Consider the following 16,810-nt stretch of genomic DNA (forward strand, 5'->3'; position numbering starts at 1 on the left):
GTAAGTTTTAAAAGTTTATTTAAAAAAAATAGTACTCAGAAAATGTACCCAACTAGCAGTATGTTACAATTTAAGTATAAAGTTTAATTGAATGGTGTGTTTTTTGTCGCGAGTTAAAATATATAAAATTATACTAGATTAATAAGAACGAGAAATTTAAACAATATTAATTTGCCAGTTGGGTATTCTCATAATTTAAAAGATCAATAAAGAACGGCATTGCGATCTCCACTAAAATCAAGAAATTATAAAACTAAAACAAACATAAACAAAAACAGTGGAATTCTTATGAAGATTTCGTTCTCACATATCAGTAGCTCTGAAAATAATATAAATAAAATAATATATATTACCAGAGAACACAGCCAATAGCGTTATCCTCTATTGGAATATGGCCAAACAAAAAACTGACACTACGGTGTAGTATTTTTTTATAGAAATTTTGTATCTATTGCAGTGCAGCATTGTTGCGTTAAAGGGATCACTAATTCCAGTTGAACTCATTAATTAGAATTAATAGCAAAAATAAAAGCATTGTAAGGAAACCAGACATGCCAATAAGGCCTAGTTTCTCCTCTGGGTTGGAAGGTCAGATGGCAATCGCTTTCGTAGAAACGAGTGACTACGCCTATTCTTGGGACTAGCTGCCAAGCAGACACCGCGAGGAAGACGATTATAAATAACAGTAAACCGAAACCTGAATGGATCATCTTTCTAAAAATTGTCTTTTACAATAAGTGATATTTAATTCAAATACTAACCTTTAATTCAAGTACGCTGCACCGATAAAGTTAGGAAATGTTCGATCCCTGGTACTAATAATACCCTATTGCAAGGCTCTATTTATTTTGTGACTTGTACCGAGTGCAAGTTGTGAAACGCAGCGTCAGAAGCACCAACAAACAGAAGCTCAGCTTCTTCCTGCTGCCATCTTATACACAATAACACAATTAACATACATACTTAACATGTAGTTATCACTATATTTGTAGTTAGCACCTTGTGCTGATACATGTTATATGAACAAGCCACATTGCATTGCCTGAGAATTATTTCTTAGCTTTCCTGTAATACAATATGCCTGCTTAAATCTATAGAGGTAGTAAAATAATCAACATTACTATACAGTCTTTAACACTTAATCATATACATTTTAGCTTAGATACGACGAAATTAATACGATGGATATTAATTATGATTAATACAAATTGAGATAATCAATTATTTCAGTCTATGTGATTCGTTGATTCGATATAAATCAATGAAGTAATTATAATGTTTGTTGAGGATGTGCGTTGAACATTTCAATTTGTTTCATTTAGTCGCCCAACATAGTAATACGCAAGTTTTACGGTTTTTTATATTTTGATGGAAATTTGTACTATGAATTCTGGTATCAGTCTCATGTGTTTCGAGTAAAGCATTAAAAAATCGTTATAAATTTAATTACCTCTGCACATTAAAAATAATTTATCATTTTTCATTCATTATATCAGCATATCTGATGCTGGGTGAGGTCCGCGATAAATCAACTTGTGAAAACCATGTTCCAATAAAGTGTATCAGAACAAGTCGCTTTTTTAATGAAGGTTAACTAATAATATACGTCCTGTGTTTTTTGGTAATAATCAACTTTAAAAATAATAAGTAAAACAATCATCGCTGGTAATTAAAATCGAGGTCTGTTTGGTCTCCGCAAAATGTCCGTGTACCTGGTATAGGCGTAGGCGGTCGCGGTCGGCGTCGCGGTCGGCGTCTGTAGGCGAGGCGGGAGGGCGGGCGGTGCGGTGCGGTGTTGGCTAGTTCCGTCCGGCGTCGTAGCCGGGCATGACGGCGCGCAGCGCGGCCGTAAGCTGCGCGTTGTGCGCCGGCTCCGCGCCCAGCTCCGCGCGGCAGCACGGGCACTCCCGTCGCGCTCCCCTCGACTTGAAAGCTAACTTTAGGCATGCCTGAAAAATGTATTATATAATCTTGGGAAAGGCACTTTGCACGTAGATCATTGTTCGATGTAAATTATCATTGTTCGGAATAAACTACAGAGTACTCAAATGCGTAGTATAGGAGGGTTTTCCATCAGTTAAAAGAAATAAAATCTTCAAACAGGCAATAGCACCAATATCATTTCGCAGACGCCACTATCAAATAATGATTGATGCCATGATATAACAAGACCCTTGTTTCAGAATTAAAAGATCTACTCTATAGGTAAGTGTAAGGCCTGAGTGGACGCTCAAAGCGGAGCGTTCGGCGGAGCGTGCAGCGTCGCGTCGAGCTCACAAGTGATTTGAGCAGCGTGCACTAAGCCCGCTCCTATACGTTTGCATTTGTTTAACATGCACGCTGCACGCCCCGCCCCGCTGCACGCTCAACTCGAGCGTCCACTCAGGCCTTACACTTAGACTTGAAATATTGTATATGTAAAACAGGATAACAATACCGCGTACAACTAAAGACCGTATCGTTAATTACGGGATCAACTTTACTTAGCCATTTATTTAGGGTTCCGTACCCAAAGGGTAAAAACGGGACGCTATTACTAAGACTCCGCTGTCTGTCTGTCTGTCCGTCTGTCACCACCTCACCACGCTGTATCTCATGAACCATGATAACTAGACAGTTGAAATTTTCACAGACGATGTATTTCTGTTGCCGCTATAACAACAAATACTAAAAACAAAATAAAATAAATATTTAAGTGGGGCTCCCATACAACAAACGTGATTTTTTGCAATTTTTTGCGTAATGGTACGGAACCCTTAGTGCGCGAGACAGACTCGCACTTAGCCGGTTTTTTTATATTATATTTTTATTCAAAAATTACACATGTGTTTAATTAGCGCTTCAATAAGGTACACATTTCATCCTGGGAGCTCGACGTAAACAGTGTTGGCCGAACGTTAATTGCAATTAACCATTAACAAGTACAAATTGAACCGTAAGCCGTAACGGACGGTTACAGTTTACGGTTCAATTTGTACTGGTTAATGGTTGATTACATTAACATTTTACCAACCCTCCCAAGTAACAATAACTTTCGTGGACAAATACTACAAGAAAATTTAAGGTTTGCCAACAAGTAGTGATGGGCAGCGGTAACATTCCCGCTACCAGTAAGTTTCCATTTGGGAATGTTACTAGTAAGTTACCAATGTTACCAGTAACATTCCCAAAAGCCGGTAACATACGAAACTGATGATAGTGATGACTTATATGAGATAAAATAAGGTTCAAAACTTATTTTTTAGTACTGCTTACTCAAAAATATGTCCCATAGTTCTTAATTCGCTGACATAAGAGCTATGCGATCAATTTTATAAATTTGGTATACAGATAGTGAGTACCGGGGAAGGACATAGGATACTTTTTATCCCGGAACTCACCCCTTAAGGGGATGGAAAGGGGAGTTGACATTTGTATGGGGAATCAATAACCGCTGAACCGATTTAGATGAAGTTTGGTATGGAGATAATTTGAGTCCTGGGGAAAGACATAGGATAGATATTCGTGGGCTTGGTTTCCGCAACTCGACGTCTTACTATTGCGCCTATTTTGCGTAAGGGACATAGGATAGGTTTTACCCTAGAAATCAACCCTAAAGGGGCTGAATGGGGGTGGAAATTTGTATGGAACCCAATAAAACCGATTTAGATGAAATTTGATATGGAGATAGTCTTAATTGTTGGGGAGGGTGTAGAGTAGTTTTTATTCCTGAAGTCATCCTGTTCTCTTCTCCATTCTTCTAACACTCACTCAAATTGCCGCTGGTAATGTATGATGGAGGCAGCTCAAGACCTGGAACACCTGGAGGGCTCCTGGGTGCAACGGGTCAGGGGTAACAATCGCTCAACGTGCTGCTGGTAGTATACGATGGATAAAGCTCAAGACAATGTGGAGTGCTACTGGGAGCAAAGGGTCAGGGGTAACACTCGCTCAACGTGACGCTGATTGTATATGATGAGGAAAGCTTATGACCTGGAACACCTGGAGTGCTGCTGGGTGCAACGGATCAGGGGTAACACTCGCTCAACGTACCGCTGGTAGTGTATTATGGGAAAAGCTCAAGATCTGGAACACCTGGAGTGCTGCTGGGTACAAAAGGTCAGCGGTAACACTCGCTCAACGTGTCGTTGGTAGTGTATGATGGAGATAGCTCAAGACTTGGAACACCTGAAGTGCTGCTGGATGTACCTGATGAGGGTAAAACTCCTTTAATCTGAAGTTGGTAGAGCATGCTGTAGGCAGGTTAAGTTCTCCAAGACCTGGAACACCTGGAGGTCTGCCAGATGAAGCAGGCGTCTGACCAGAGCTACCACACGCTTAACGTGCAGTAGATACTGTTTGCTGTAATCAGGTTGAATTTTCCAAGACGTAGAACACCTGGAGGTGACTTCCCGTGGGTCACTCGGTGCCTGCAAGACTTTGGTGACCAAGTTTCTGCTGGAGACGCTGCTGATCTCCCACCAGGGGGCTACCACAAGCTGAATGTTCAGCGGGTAAAATTTAGGTAGTAAAAAGGGGTGGAAGTTTGTATGGGGAAACAGTAAATCTAGCTGATTGTTTAAAAATAAGCTACCCAAATTACTAATTCCACGCAGACGAAGTCGCGGGCAAAAGCTAGTATTTTATATGAAACTGTGATCATTATTTATTATCCCTTTACTCTACTACTACTCTAATTTCAAATTTGATTAATTAATATAAAATCGAAATTCCAACAACTCAAAAATGACGTTTGCCACTGGAAACGTTATACAAAACTAGCTTTTGCCCGCGGCTTCGCCCGCGTGATTTAAGAATCTATGTCGTTTTGTCTAATGTACAGGGTGCGAGGGAGGCAGGGGAAGGAGAAAATATGGTTTTATAACGACTTACAAAAGATGGTTTATATGGTATATGGTTCGTAGGTAGAATACATATATATGTACTTACGATGTTTTGCATTTTACTTAGAATGGAAACCTAAACTTATAAGAAGCAAACAGACAACCACCTTCTTGTAGCACCTTGAATGTACTCATTACGGATGCAGGAAGTTTCCCGATGGCTTACGCCGCCCGCACTCGCCTAGGTACCGATTGACGACGATCGAGATGGCACCAAATACAAATTTAAAAATCTATTAGGATAACGCGGGTCTCCATACCTCAAAAGCAAAATTAGAACCCTTATAGGATCACGTGTGGCTGTCTATCGGTCCGTCTGTGACAACCGATTTGCTCCGAAACTACTGGACCGTTTGAATTGAAATTTGGCACAAATACGAGTACTTCAAGAATTTTCATGAGCACATTATTCAATTTCAAAATTGATGCGATTTTAGTAACGTCCCAAAAAACCAAAAAAACGACACCCATATTGATATTAAGACATTTCAACCCCATTGCACCCCTACAGATGGTTTTTCACGTCCGTCACGTTGGATTTTAAAATCGTTCTTGTTTTCCTAATTAGCGACCCGATAAACCATAGAAACAATACCCATGTTGATTTTCAGACTTTGTCACCACATTTCCCCCTATTAGGGGGGAATTTGCAAAAAAACCTGTAACACGTGTTTATTCATTTATCGTTAGTAATACTTCTGTGAAGTTTCGAATATAATAGTCTAACTAATCTTGTTTCCCCATACAAACTTAGAACCCCCATTTAACCCCCTTGGGGGGTGAAATTTTGAAAGAATAATTTCTTAGTGCACCCCTAGACCTTATAAGAAACCTACCTGCCAAATTTGGAATCTCTAGAACCAGCGGTTTGGGTTGTGTGTTGATATATCAGTCAGGCAGTCAGTCAGTCAGTCAGTCAGTTTCTTCTTTTATATATTTAGATGTTGATTGGTTTATTCTAATAATTAAACTGATTTATACACATATTTTCTTTCACTTTATACAGTTAAGCATTATTTCCAGATAGTAATGTTCCCAGTAACTTTGGAAAAATACCTGGTAATATTGGGAATGTTACCGATGTTACCGATTGGGAATTTACTCTCTCAGAGATTCCTTGACTGTTTTATGTCTGTAAATAATAGCATTATTATTTTCTTAAGTATTTAACACGAAAAAAGCATATACAATTCTAATAATTTTTTCAAAGTTACTCAATGTTACCGATCTGGGTAATGTTACTGGTAGCATTACCGGGAATATTCCCACTTTTGAGTAAGTTACTGGTAACGACCCATCACTACCAACAAGACGATATTACACAAAAAAAAATCGTACTATGTAAACAGCAATTACACATGATTCGTAAAGCGAAACATCTGGGTTATATAGTCTCCATGCATCTGGGAATAGTCTAATCATTTCTATTAGTAAAAAAGTTTTGTATCTGTGCATGGTGGCCTTTTACGACAACTCCGACTTTGGTATCCAATATAACTTGTAGCTGTCTGTCTCATTCCGCTTGCGTCACAAATTGACGGAAATCAAAAATGTCTGGTAAAAAGTCGTTTTTATGTAAAAATAAAAATTCACCACATTTATTCTGTGGATGCTCAGTTGAGCAATCATGAAGAGGTCCCTTAGATAACATGTTTTGGCAGCATATTAACCTTTTGTTTCTTTAAATCGTACCAAGGATTCAGTGAAATAGTCTCAAATTAAGCTCGATAGGCTTGTCCAAATTATACTAGACTTGTATTGACCGGGATATAGACCGTGATTACCTTTTGTATTATTTGTGAGCTCCCGATATTTCGACGCAGTTACATGCATCATGTTCACGGGTGACTGAAGATAGCGGGTGGGTGTCAAAGTTGTGTAGACAGCGCTCTGTCTACCCTCATTCTTGCGCGTCGGCTGCGTTCACTTTCAACGTTACCAACGGTCGCATTCACACTTGTTGGTCCGGTCGCGTTCACAATCGTTGGTCTGTCCAAACACACTACACTCACGGTGTCACTACGCGTGTTTGATTCGGATATCACTGGTTTTTTACACAAACAAATCACAGGATTCCACACATTTGACAGTTTAAACCCATCTTCACGATTGAAATTTTTGTATTTGTGAATTTCAACGGCTTCTCTTACCAATCTTGGTATATAGTGGCGTTCTGTCGAAATGACCTTGGGACTATGCAACTCGATCCAGTGATTTGTACCCGACTCAAGGAGATGCTGAGCAATAGCTGACTTGCGAACGTCATTGTTCTTGACCGCAGCAACAAATAATACAAAAGGTAATCACGGTCTATATCCCGGTCATTATAAGTCTAGTGAAACTAACCGTGAATCATTCAAAACTAATTGTCCAAATTATATTTGCTAGACGGCATAAAAAGCATCGTAATCCCTAAAGTAAAAAAAATTAAAACGTCTTATATCAGATATGGCTTAAAAAGTCCCTGAGATCATAACAAATATCCTTAGAACATAGTAATACAAAATAATACACATGGGGCATTTCACGTCAAGCGGGCAGCAAAAAAATTGTCAGGTTCTGGATTTTGTTCATAGTTGGATTAATTGGACCTATATGTGAATTAAAAAAATTGGCATCATTACTTTTTTAATATATTGCTTCGTTAACAATTTATACGCATTTGAAAAAACTACAAAATTTGAGGAACGGATTTTTTAAAAATTATTATTGCAATTCTTTCAGTGGATTTAATTATAACTAAATAGTGATTATTTGAGAATATTAGTTGATTTCTTTGAAAAATTATAAAAAAAGTTTTTTTTATCTTTTTTTTCATATAACAAACCGGAAGTTAGTATTAAATATCTTTTTTTTTCCAACTTCGCATTTTTTTATATTTTTTATTTTTACACAATAATGTAGCTTATGGTGTACTAATGTCCTATAATTTTTTTAATAATGGCATCTCGATTGGTTTTGAAGATTCATGAAGTAATTCGAAAGTACTGCGCGACGCTCCGTACTGAGAGGTAGTTCTATGTGGCAGTCTTTAATGGCCAATTACGGGTTTTTTTACTTTTGCGTAACGGAAGCTAATGATGTATTATTCAATCGTGCCTTGTAGCGCTATCACTGATCGGTTTAGGCGGGGTATGTCACATGCTTAAGAGGTCACTTTCGAGTTAGGTCACGTTCTGAGGACGTCACATTCTGAGTTCGTCACATTCTGAGTACGTCACTTTCTGAGAACACCACTTTCTGAGGCCCTCGCTTTCTGAGTTCGTCACTTTCTGAGTACGTCACTTTTATAGCAAAGTAATATTTAAGCGTATACCTGCATTAACAATGGATACCAGCAATCATATTAGCTGTACGGCATAAAAACGGCCGTATGCCGTACAGCTGTTATGATTGCTGGTATCCATTGTTCATGCAGGTATACGCTTTAATCTTACTATGCTATAAAAGTGACGAACTCAGAATGTGACGTACAGAAAGTGACGTCCTCAGAACGTGACCTAACTCGAAAGTGACCTCTTAAGCATGTGACATACCCCGCCTAAACCGATCAGTGATAGCGCTACAAGGCACGATTGAATAATACATCATTAGCTTTTCTACATCTTAACCGATAAAATATTGTTTATTGCTTTAATTCCGTTACGCAAAAGTAAAAAAACCCGTAATTGGCCATTAAAGACTGCCACATAGAACTACGCTTGACGTGAAATGCCCCACATGTCAACAGCTAGAGCAGGTTTTATCTGATTCCATAATAGGGTAGGGTAAAACCTCCAGTGAATGAACACCCCCCAGTGAATGAACAAATTCACGTTTTTTGTCTAAAATAAGAGCAATTTCTACCACGTCGTATTTTTTTTCTTATAAACAACTTTATTTCCTATGCAATGGCAACCCGTGATAAATGTATTTTCAACCAGTTTGAATGTGACTGGCGTTTGAAGTTTACGTGTTTCTGGTTTTGAAGTTTTGTATGGAAAAATTAGATCCCATATAAGAACAGTGTACGTTTGGAGCAACATATGAAGTGCTTATTTAATGTTTACCTGTACAAAGTTTAGTTATTTGGATAGATTCAGAGTTAAACCTTCTATAAAGGCACACTTTGTCGGCGTATTATGCGATTGTCTTAATTTTTTTGAGTTCCTGGCTTATCGAGTGTTCTGAAACCAGTAAATGAACGGTGTGTTCATTCACTGGTGATGTCTAGATTTCATTTTTAGTGTTCCGTGCTAAACTTTGTTTTGACAAACGGAACACTTATACTTCGTTCGTACTTCGGTCTTGCAAATCAGTTAAATGTACATGGTGAAACCTAGTTTTGACTTTTCGGGAATACGCATTTTCACTAGGTGAAACTAGTTTTCACGATAGGTATTCTGCCAAAGATCTGAGCGTCACATTACGTTCGCGGCTACAGGCAAACTCAAATCATATCATCATCTTCCTCGCGTTATCCCGGCATTTTGCCACGGCTCATGGGAGCCTCGGGTCCGCTTGACAACTAATCCTAAGAATTGGCGTAGGCACTAGTTTTTACGAAAGCGATTGCCATCTGACCTTCCAACCCAGAGGGGGAAACTAGGCCTTGATAGGATTAGTCCGGTTTCCTCACGATGTTTTCCTTCACCGAAAAGCGACTGGTATAAATATCAAATGATATTCCGTACATAAGTTCCGAAAAACTCTTTAGTACGAGCCGGGGGTTTGAACCCGCGACCTCCGGATTGACAGTCGCACGCTCTTACCGCTAGGCCACCAGCGCTTCTCGCGTCCAGTCTACATGTTTCAAATACTATGTTAATAATTGTCATAGGCTGTTATCATAACATGAGGTTTTATACCTACTTACTGTTTTTGACGTATTTAGTTTTTCACGTACGAAGTTGTTATTTGTCATGTTTATTGACAACTTTGACGTTTATTACATTGATTGTCATTTTGGTGTTTGGTAAATAAAGATGTAGAGTTTCGTAAATATATTATCTTTATGCTTACATAAACCAAATGGACCGTTAATAACAAGATTTTTATCCATGTGAGTTGGTGGTGTGAATGAGGGTTAAGAATCAAAGGCAAGTGGCAACCAGTCTACAAAGCCCATTAGCAAAGCACACTGGATAACAATCCAAGGTAACTAAGGGACTATAGCGACCCGCCCCGGCTTTGCACGGGTTACACTTAACCTTAACAAATTATGCACCTAAACCTTCCTCAAGAATCACTCTATTGATAAGTGAAAACCGCATGAAACTCCGTTCAGTAGTGTGTAAATTTATCGCGAACATAAGTATATACACACAGACAGACGCGGGGAGACTTTGTTTTATAAGGTGTAATGATTATAGGAGTAAATGGCAGTGGGAAGTCATAATCATAGGTGTCTAAAATAATGCTTTCACTGTATTGGTATCGCTTGATTAGAGGATTTTTTTGTATTTACCTTAATAGCTCTACGTCGTAATTACCCAATTGTCCACTATCGTCTTAAAACCTGTTCGAAATACCTTTCAGCAATGATTAAAGCTTTATAGCTAATAAGGCCCTGCATTTCATAGTGTTAGAGATATGCCTAAAATTTAATCCGTCATAACGATGCGTACGATATTAGATGGATTACCTACACACGGGACACTTGCTACCGCAGTTAGGACTGCGGGCTTGGCCAATTTATTTTTCTAAATTTATATGTAAACGAAATGGTATTGAGTTCGTTTTTTGTGATTCTGCATAGAAAACGATTCTGATTCATTCAGCCAGTATTGGAACAAACCAAATTTCTAGATTTTTCATAGTCCATTTACTAGATTTTTCATGCCAATGTATGAACAGTACAAAATTTGGCTTGTTCATTCATTGGGTTTCTACTAATTCTATGTATGAACAATGTAACAACGAACAACGGAATGAAAAGTCTATTATTTTAAGCATTATTTGCTGAGCCTGACCTTTAAAAATATGCACGTTGTTTCTTGTTTTGAATATTGATTCTCCTTTTCTTATTAATATGTAACAGATTGGTGAATAACCATGATTTTATTACATTCTTATATATTTAATATCAAATAGAGGGGATAAAAAGATATGAACGCTTTCGCTATACCTACATACCTACTAGAATAGAGCTGGAAACGGGTTTTGTGTTATAAATGTCTTTTTAATGCTAATTAAAAAGATCGAAATTATGTTCATTCACTGGATTTTGCGGTGTTCATTCACTAGTTTTCATGTTCATTCATTAGGTTTTTGGGTACTTTTTGATAAATAATGTTATAACTCAAAAACTATGAAAGTCCGCCTTTTGTACAATTTTATATCCTGCAATAAAGTTTAAATAAATAAAGTAATAAAAAATCGCAGAAATTACTTTCTTAATTATTAGATGAGGATTGATTAAATTGCAATTAATTATTCAAATTATTAATGAATGCTGAGAAATGATTTTTCAAACTTGGATAATTGCTTAAGTGTTTATTCACTGGAGGTCTTACCCTATTTGACTACTAGTCAAATAAGTTTCTTTTTTCGAACTGTCAAAACGATTTTGCCACTATATAATTTATATGATGTGACGTCACAATCAAATTACGTACTCTTTATAGTTTTATATGGGATTTAAAATAGAAATTGTGTTTAAAAATAACTGCTGTCTACATTACTCCATTAAACTTCTGGTGCTTTATTTCATGCATGGCGTAAAATAATTTATTTTAAATGCAGTCAAATACTATTAACGATACGGTATTTACGAACAAATAAGTTGGGCACATGTCACGTGAAGTGGTGGGGGAAAGAAATAGTTTATTTGGCAAATTAATTGACTCCTGTAGTCCGAACCGAACTAAGCTTGGTACTGCCTTGTATCTAGTTATATATACACTGGCGAGCAAGGAAACGGAATCACTTCACATGTTTGGCTTCTCCGCTCAATAACTTTTCAAATTAATTGACTCCTGTAGTCCGAACCGAGCTAAGCTTGGTACTGCCTTGTATCTAGTTATATATACACTGGCGAGCAAGGAAACGGAATCACTTCACATGTTTGGCTTCTCCGCTCAATAACTTTTCAAATTAATTGACTCCTGTAGTCCGAACCGAGCTAAGCTTGGTACTGCCTTGTATCTATTTGTTTCAGATTTCACAACTGAATAGACAAAAAACACTTAGAAAAATTTAAGTCAATAATATAGATTCTCCTCGAATTTATAAAAGAAACCGGTCAAGTGCAAGTTCATTTAACTCGCGCACCGAGGGTTCCGAACAAACTTTCAATTATCTCATTAGGCCAGGAAATGAATCCCCAAAAAAAGTTTTAGAGGGAAATGCTTGGAACACAATTTTTGACTTCGTAGCTTTGTTTGGACTAGTTAGGAGGTGAACATATCAAAAGTCCCCGCCCGTAACCCTGGTGCTACGGGGGGAGAGTGGGGTTTGAAGGTTCCATTTTTCGGTTTTTCGATTATATCTCGGAAACTCGGTGAGTAAGGTTGCCAGAGCTCGAGGGAGAGGAGTGTTAGGGTCGGCAACGCGCATGTAACTGCTCTGGAGTTGCAGGCGTACATAGGCTACGGAGACTGCTTAACATCAGGCGGGCTGTTGTGTTCTTAGTGTGTTCCTAGCATTTCCCTATATACCTTCTTATTGCTTGGCCTACATGTAATTATAAACACGAAATAATCTTGACCAGAAGTATACAAAGCTTCATTATGAACAGCTCTATCTCTCGGCAAATCGACTAACTAATTTGCGCGACCGGTAATATGGATGTTGGTTTTTCAGGGATAATTCTTTATCATGTGAACCGATTTCAACAATTTTTATTTAATTTAAAAGAAGGTGTTTTAATTGTAATCTCAAAGAAATTTCAAGTATAATAAACACTCGCAAAGGTGGCAAAATTACAAATTCAATGGGGTTGGCCGGTCGAAATATTTAGCAGATGGCGCCAGCATAGCTTGACCTGCCAATCCCTCGAATTGTGTCAATTTTTTTATGCCCTGCCCTTTAACCTGTCCTTTCCTAAGGGCTCAAATATGTGGCGTAAATAACATTTCCAGATCTCCCACGACCTTGAAAACCTTAGGCTCCGTCAACTCCCACGGCTCCAATGTATGCCCGCCTATATGTATACCTATATTTCCCACGGCTGAAATTTGTTGGTCACATATTTGGGCTTGGGAGACAACGCCAAAAATTGTTTTCGGATCGTTGGATCGGACAGGTTAAGCCAAATCTCATAAAAAAGGGGCAAGCTATGATGGCGCCATCTCTGCAAACCTTTCACAGTTGGCAACCCCATTCGGAAAAGATTTTTGATAATTAAAAAAAAGTTGTATCTGGGTTAGCGTTGTTCATGACTATTCCAAATTTCGAATCGACATCTTAAGTAATTATAGGCCTTTTCATCTGTGCCAGATGTTTTAAGCAGCATCCCGGTAACGACACTTGCGTTCGTGGCTGTGTAGCCCTATGCGGGAGAGGATCCCTCGTCCACACACGCGACAGGTGTATGCTCCCCAGGTGGGCGGGGGTTGGAGGCCTGCTCGTGGCGCCCCAAGCGTTTTTCTTTCAAATAGGTAAACCAGGCATTGTCGTGCTTGGATTGGCCATCATGGACCACACGACGCCATATGGGTCGGTCTTCGGCCAGTTTCTGCCATTGGTTGCATGGGATATTAAAGGCAACCATATCACGCTTGACACAATCTTTAAAGCGCAGCATTGGCTGCCCGACCGGTCTTTTTGCGTCTGCAATCTCTCCTAGCAGGATTTGACGTGGTAAACGAGTCCGTTCCATACGATGCACATGCCCAAGCCACCTCAGTCGTCTCTTCTTTAGTATGGCTGTGATACTAGGGAGCTGTGCCTGGCCTAGAACAGACTCGTTTGTCACGCGATCCTTCCATGTGATGCCAAGTATGCTCCGCAGACAGCGCATGTGAAAGGTGTTCAGCCGGCGTTCTTGTTTTGCGTAAGTAGTCCAGGATTCCGCTCCGTACAGAAGTGTGCTTAGGACACACGCTTGGTAAATAAGCATTTTCGTTTTTACCGTGAGATGATTGTTGTCCCAAGCCCTTGCACGGAGCCTCCCGAACGTAGTGGCTGCTCTGCCGATGCGGTATCTTAAGTAGTTTTCGAGATATTTAGCGATATGACAGACAGACGGACGGACTGAGACGCACCATAAGGGTTCCTTTTGTACCTTTTTGGTCCGGAACCCTAAAAAGTAACAATGAACTTGAATATACACAGCGAGCGGTAAGTGTGTGTTGTGTTACTGACCCCGCAGAAGTTATGCAGGCACGGCGTGGTGACGACGCCGGCGGCCACCTCCTGGCAGATAATGCACAGGAACATCTGGCTCACGTACTCCACGAACTCCTGTAACACACCACACCACTTACTATCACTGTACTCAACTTATGCGAAACGGCTACGTATGGACATTTTCATTCTATAGGGTTGAGGCACATGTTGAATTTTATAACAATATTTAGTTAAATAGATAGAAAATGAGCAATATCACAATAAATAGACAATTTTAAAAAGTTATTGAAAAAGTAAAAAAAAATACAAGACCTCAAAGTTTCAAAATTTAAGTTTTTTTAAACATCCAAAAAGGAAAAAAGAATGGTACAGTCAGCTGCAGATAAAAGGTACCCCACGTCCATACTAATTTACAGAGCTTCGTATGCACTATGCAGGGTGCCTTTTATCTGCAGCTGACTGTACCATTCTTTTTTCCTTACATGTTATTGTATGGCAACTATATACATAAACGCAATATTTCACCGCCAAAATCGCAATTTCCTTATTTTCCATAGATCGAAACGGCTTCCATGACATTGTGACGTCACGGTATATTGCCATTTAGTTAGGAGCGTTTCGTCAGTAAAGTGCGATTGTCAGACTTTGACTATAATTTGTAACTTTTGTATTGCTTTAATGCAATGGGTTCCACACAGACATTTGATCCACAAAACAAACCTGGTCGACTGATTCCATTAAAGAAAATTGTCAACTATATTACGTTATAGTAGGAGATACGTTATATATGGTCGACCTTCACCGATACGTCTGACGGCTGAAACTTATATTTTATGGAAGAAAATATGTTCCTGAACATAAATAAATAGGGTTGCCTAAAGAAATATGGTCAAGGCTATTTTTAATAAATTTTTGAAAATATTTTTTTTTTCTTCATATTTCACCGATTTGTCTGACGAACGAAATAAGTTCCAATGGAAAGTATACAACATGAATAAATTAGGCTGCCTATGTTTTTCCAGTCACTATTATGAGGTTGCCGTTTAAACATGTGAGTTTAAATCGATAATTGCACCCATCTGTCTGACGCTTGAATTATATATCTATATACAGTCTCCATGTATATATCAAAATAATGGCAATTTTATTGCGAATACAATGGTATAGGGTTGCCTGCAAAAATTCGGTCACAAATAAGGGTTGCCAGGCTTTTAAAGAAAATAAGAAGGAAATACTTTTAGCGATAACTCATAAACGGCTTAACTGATCACGATTGTTTTAACTATTTTCGAATGTGTTTATTAGTCACTATTATTGTGATTTTTTTCATAATTTTTGGATGGATGGTTCAAAAGTTAGAAGGAAAAAGCCTTTTTTTTTCGTTTCTAAATAATTATTTCCCAAATGATTCACTTTATCAAAAAATGTTGTTTAAAGACCCCTATTTATTTTGAAAGACCTATCCAACGACACCCCACACTATAGGGTTGAAACGATAAAAAAATTGTCACACACATTTTGTTTCTTTCCAAGCGATTATTTCCGAAAATATTCACTTTATCAAAAAATGTTTGTTCAAAACCCCTATTCATTTTAAAATACCTATTCAACGACATTCCATACCATAGGGATAAAGTGAATATTTTAGGAAATAATCGCTTCGAAAGAAACAAAATGTGTGTAACATTTTTTTTAATGTTTTAACCCTATAGTGCTGGATATTGTTAGATAGGTCTTTTAAAATGAATATGGGTCTTCAATAATCAATTTTAGATAAAGTGAATATTTTCGGAAATAATCCCTTCGAAAGAAACAAAATGTATGTAAGGATTTTTTTTTTCATTTCAAACTACTCTACTCTAGTGCCGGATATTGTTGGATAGGTCTTTTAAAATGAATAGGAGTTTCCAAAAATTAATTGTTGATAAAGTGAATATTTTCGGAAATAATCGCCTCGAAAGAAACAAAATGTATGTAAGGATTTTTTGTTTCGTTTCAACCCAATGATGTGGGATGTCGTTGGATAGGTCTTTTAAAATAAATAGGGGTTATAGAGAAATATTTTTTGATAAAGTGAATATTTTCGGAAATAATCGCTTTGAAAGAAACAAAATGTGTGTGACAATTTTTTTATCGTTTGAACTCTATAGTGTGGGGTGTTGTTGGATAAGTATTTCAAAATAAATAGGGGTCTTTAAACAACTTTTTTTGATAAAGTGAATCATTTCAGAAATAATTATTTAGAAAGGAAAAAAAGGGTTTTTCCTTTTAAATTTCGAGCCATCCATCCAAAATTATGAAAAAAAATCACAAAAATAGTGATTAATAAGCACATTCTAAAATAGTTAAAACAATCGTAATCAGTTAAGCCGTTTTTGAGTTATCGTTAAAAGTCATTTCTTCTTATTTTCTTTAAAAGCCTGGCAACCCTTATTTGTGACCGGATTTTTGCAGGCAACCCTATACCATTGTATTCGCAATGAAATTACCATTATTTTGATATATAATTCAAGCGTCAGACAGATGGGTGCAATTATCGATTTAAACTCACATGTTTAAACACGGCAACCTCATAATAGTGACCGGAAAAACATAGGCAACCTAATTTATTCATGTTGTACATGTTGTATACTTTCCACTGGAACTTATTTCGTTCA

At 37.9% G+C, this 16,810-nt stretch overlaps 1 protein-coding gene across 1 annotated transcript in view; it reads right to left on the reverse strand.

The window, feature by feature from the left end:
* Positions 1–7: 7 nt before the first annotated feature.
* Positions 8–16,810, reverse strand: part of LOC134754198 (E3 ubiquitin-protein ligase UHRF1-like) — a 31,387-nt gene continuing 14,584 nt past the window's right edge. The window contains exons 15-16 of the mRNA XM_063690344.1: positions 14,169–14,267; positions 8–1,949 (exon numbers count right to left, since the gene is read on the reverse strand). Of these exons, the coding sequence (XP_063546414.1) occupies positions 1,800–1,949; positions 14,169–14,267 (249 nt within the window). The 3' untranslated portion in view covers positions 8–1,799. The remainder of the gene's footprint in view (positions 1,950–14,168; positions 14,268–16,810) is intronic.

Source organism: Cydia strobilella, chromosome Z, assembly GCF_947568885.1.
Source record: "Cydia strobilella chromosome Z, ilCydStro3.1, whole genome shotgun sequence".
Lineage (NCBI taxonomy): Eukaryota > Metazoa > Arthropoda > Insecta > Lepidoptera > Tortricidae > Cydia > Cydia strobilella.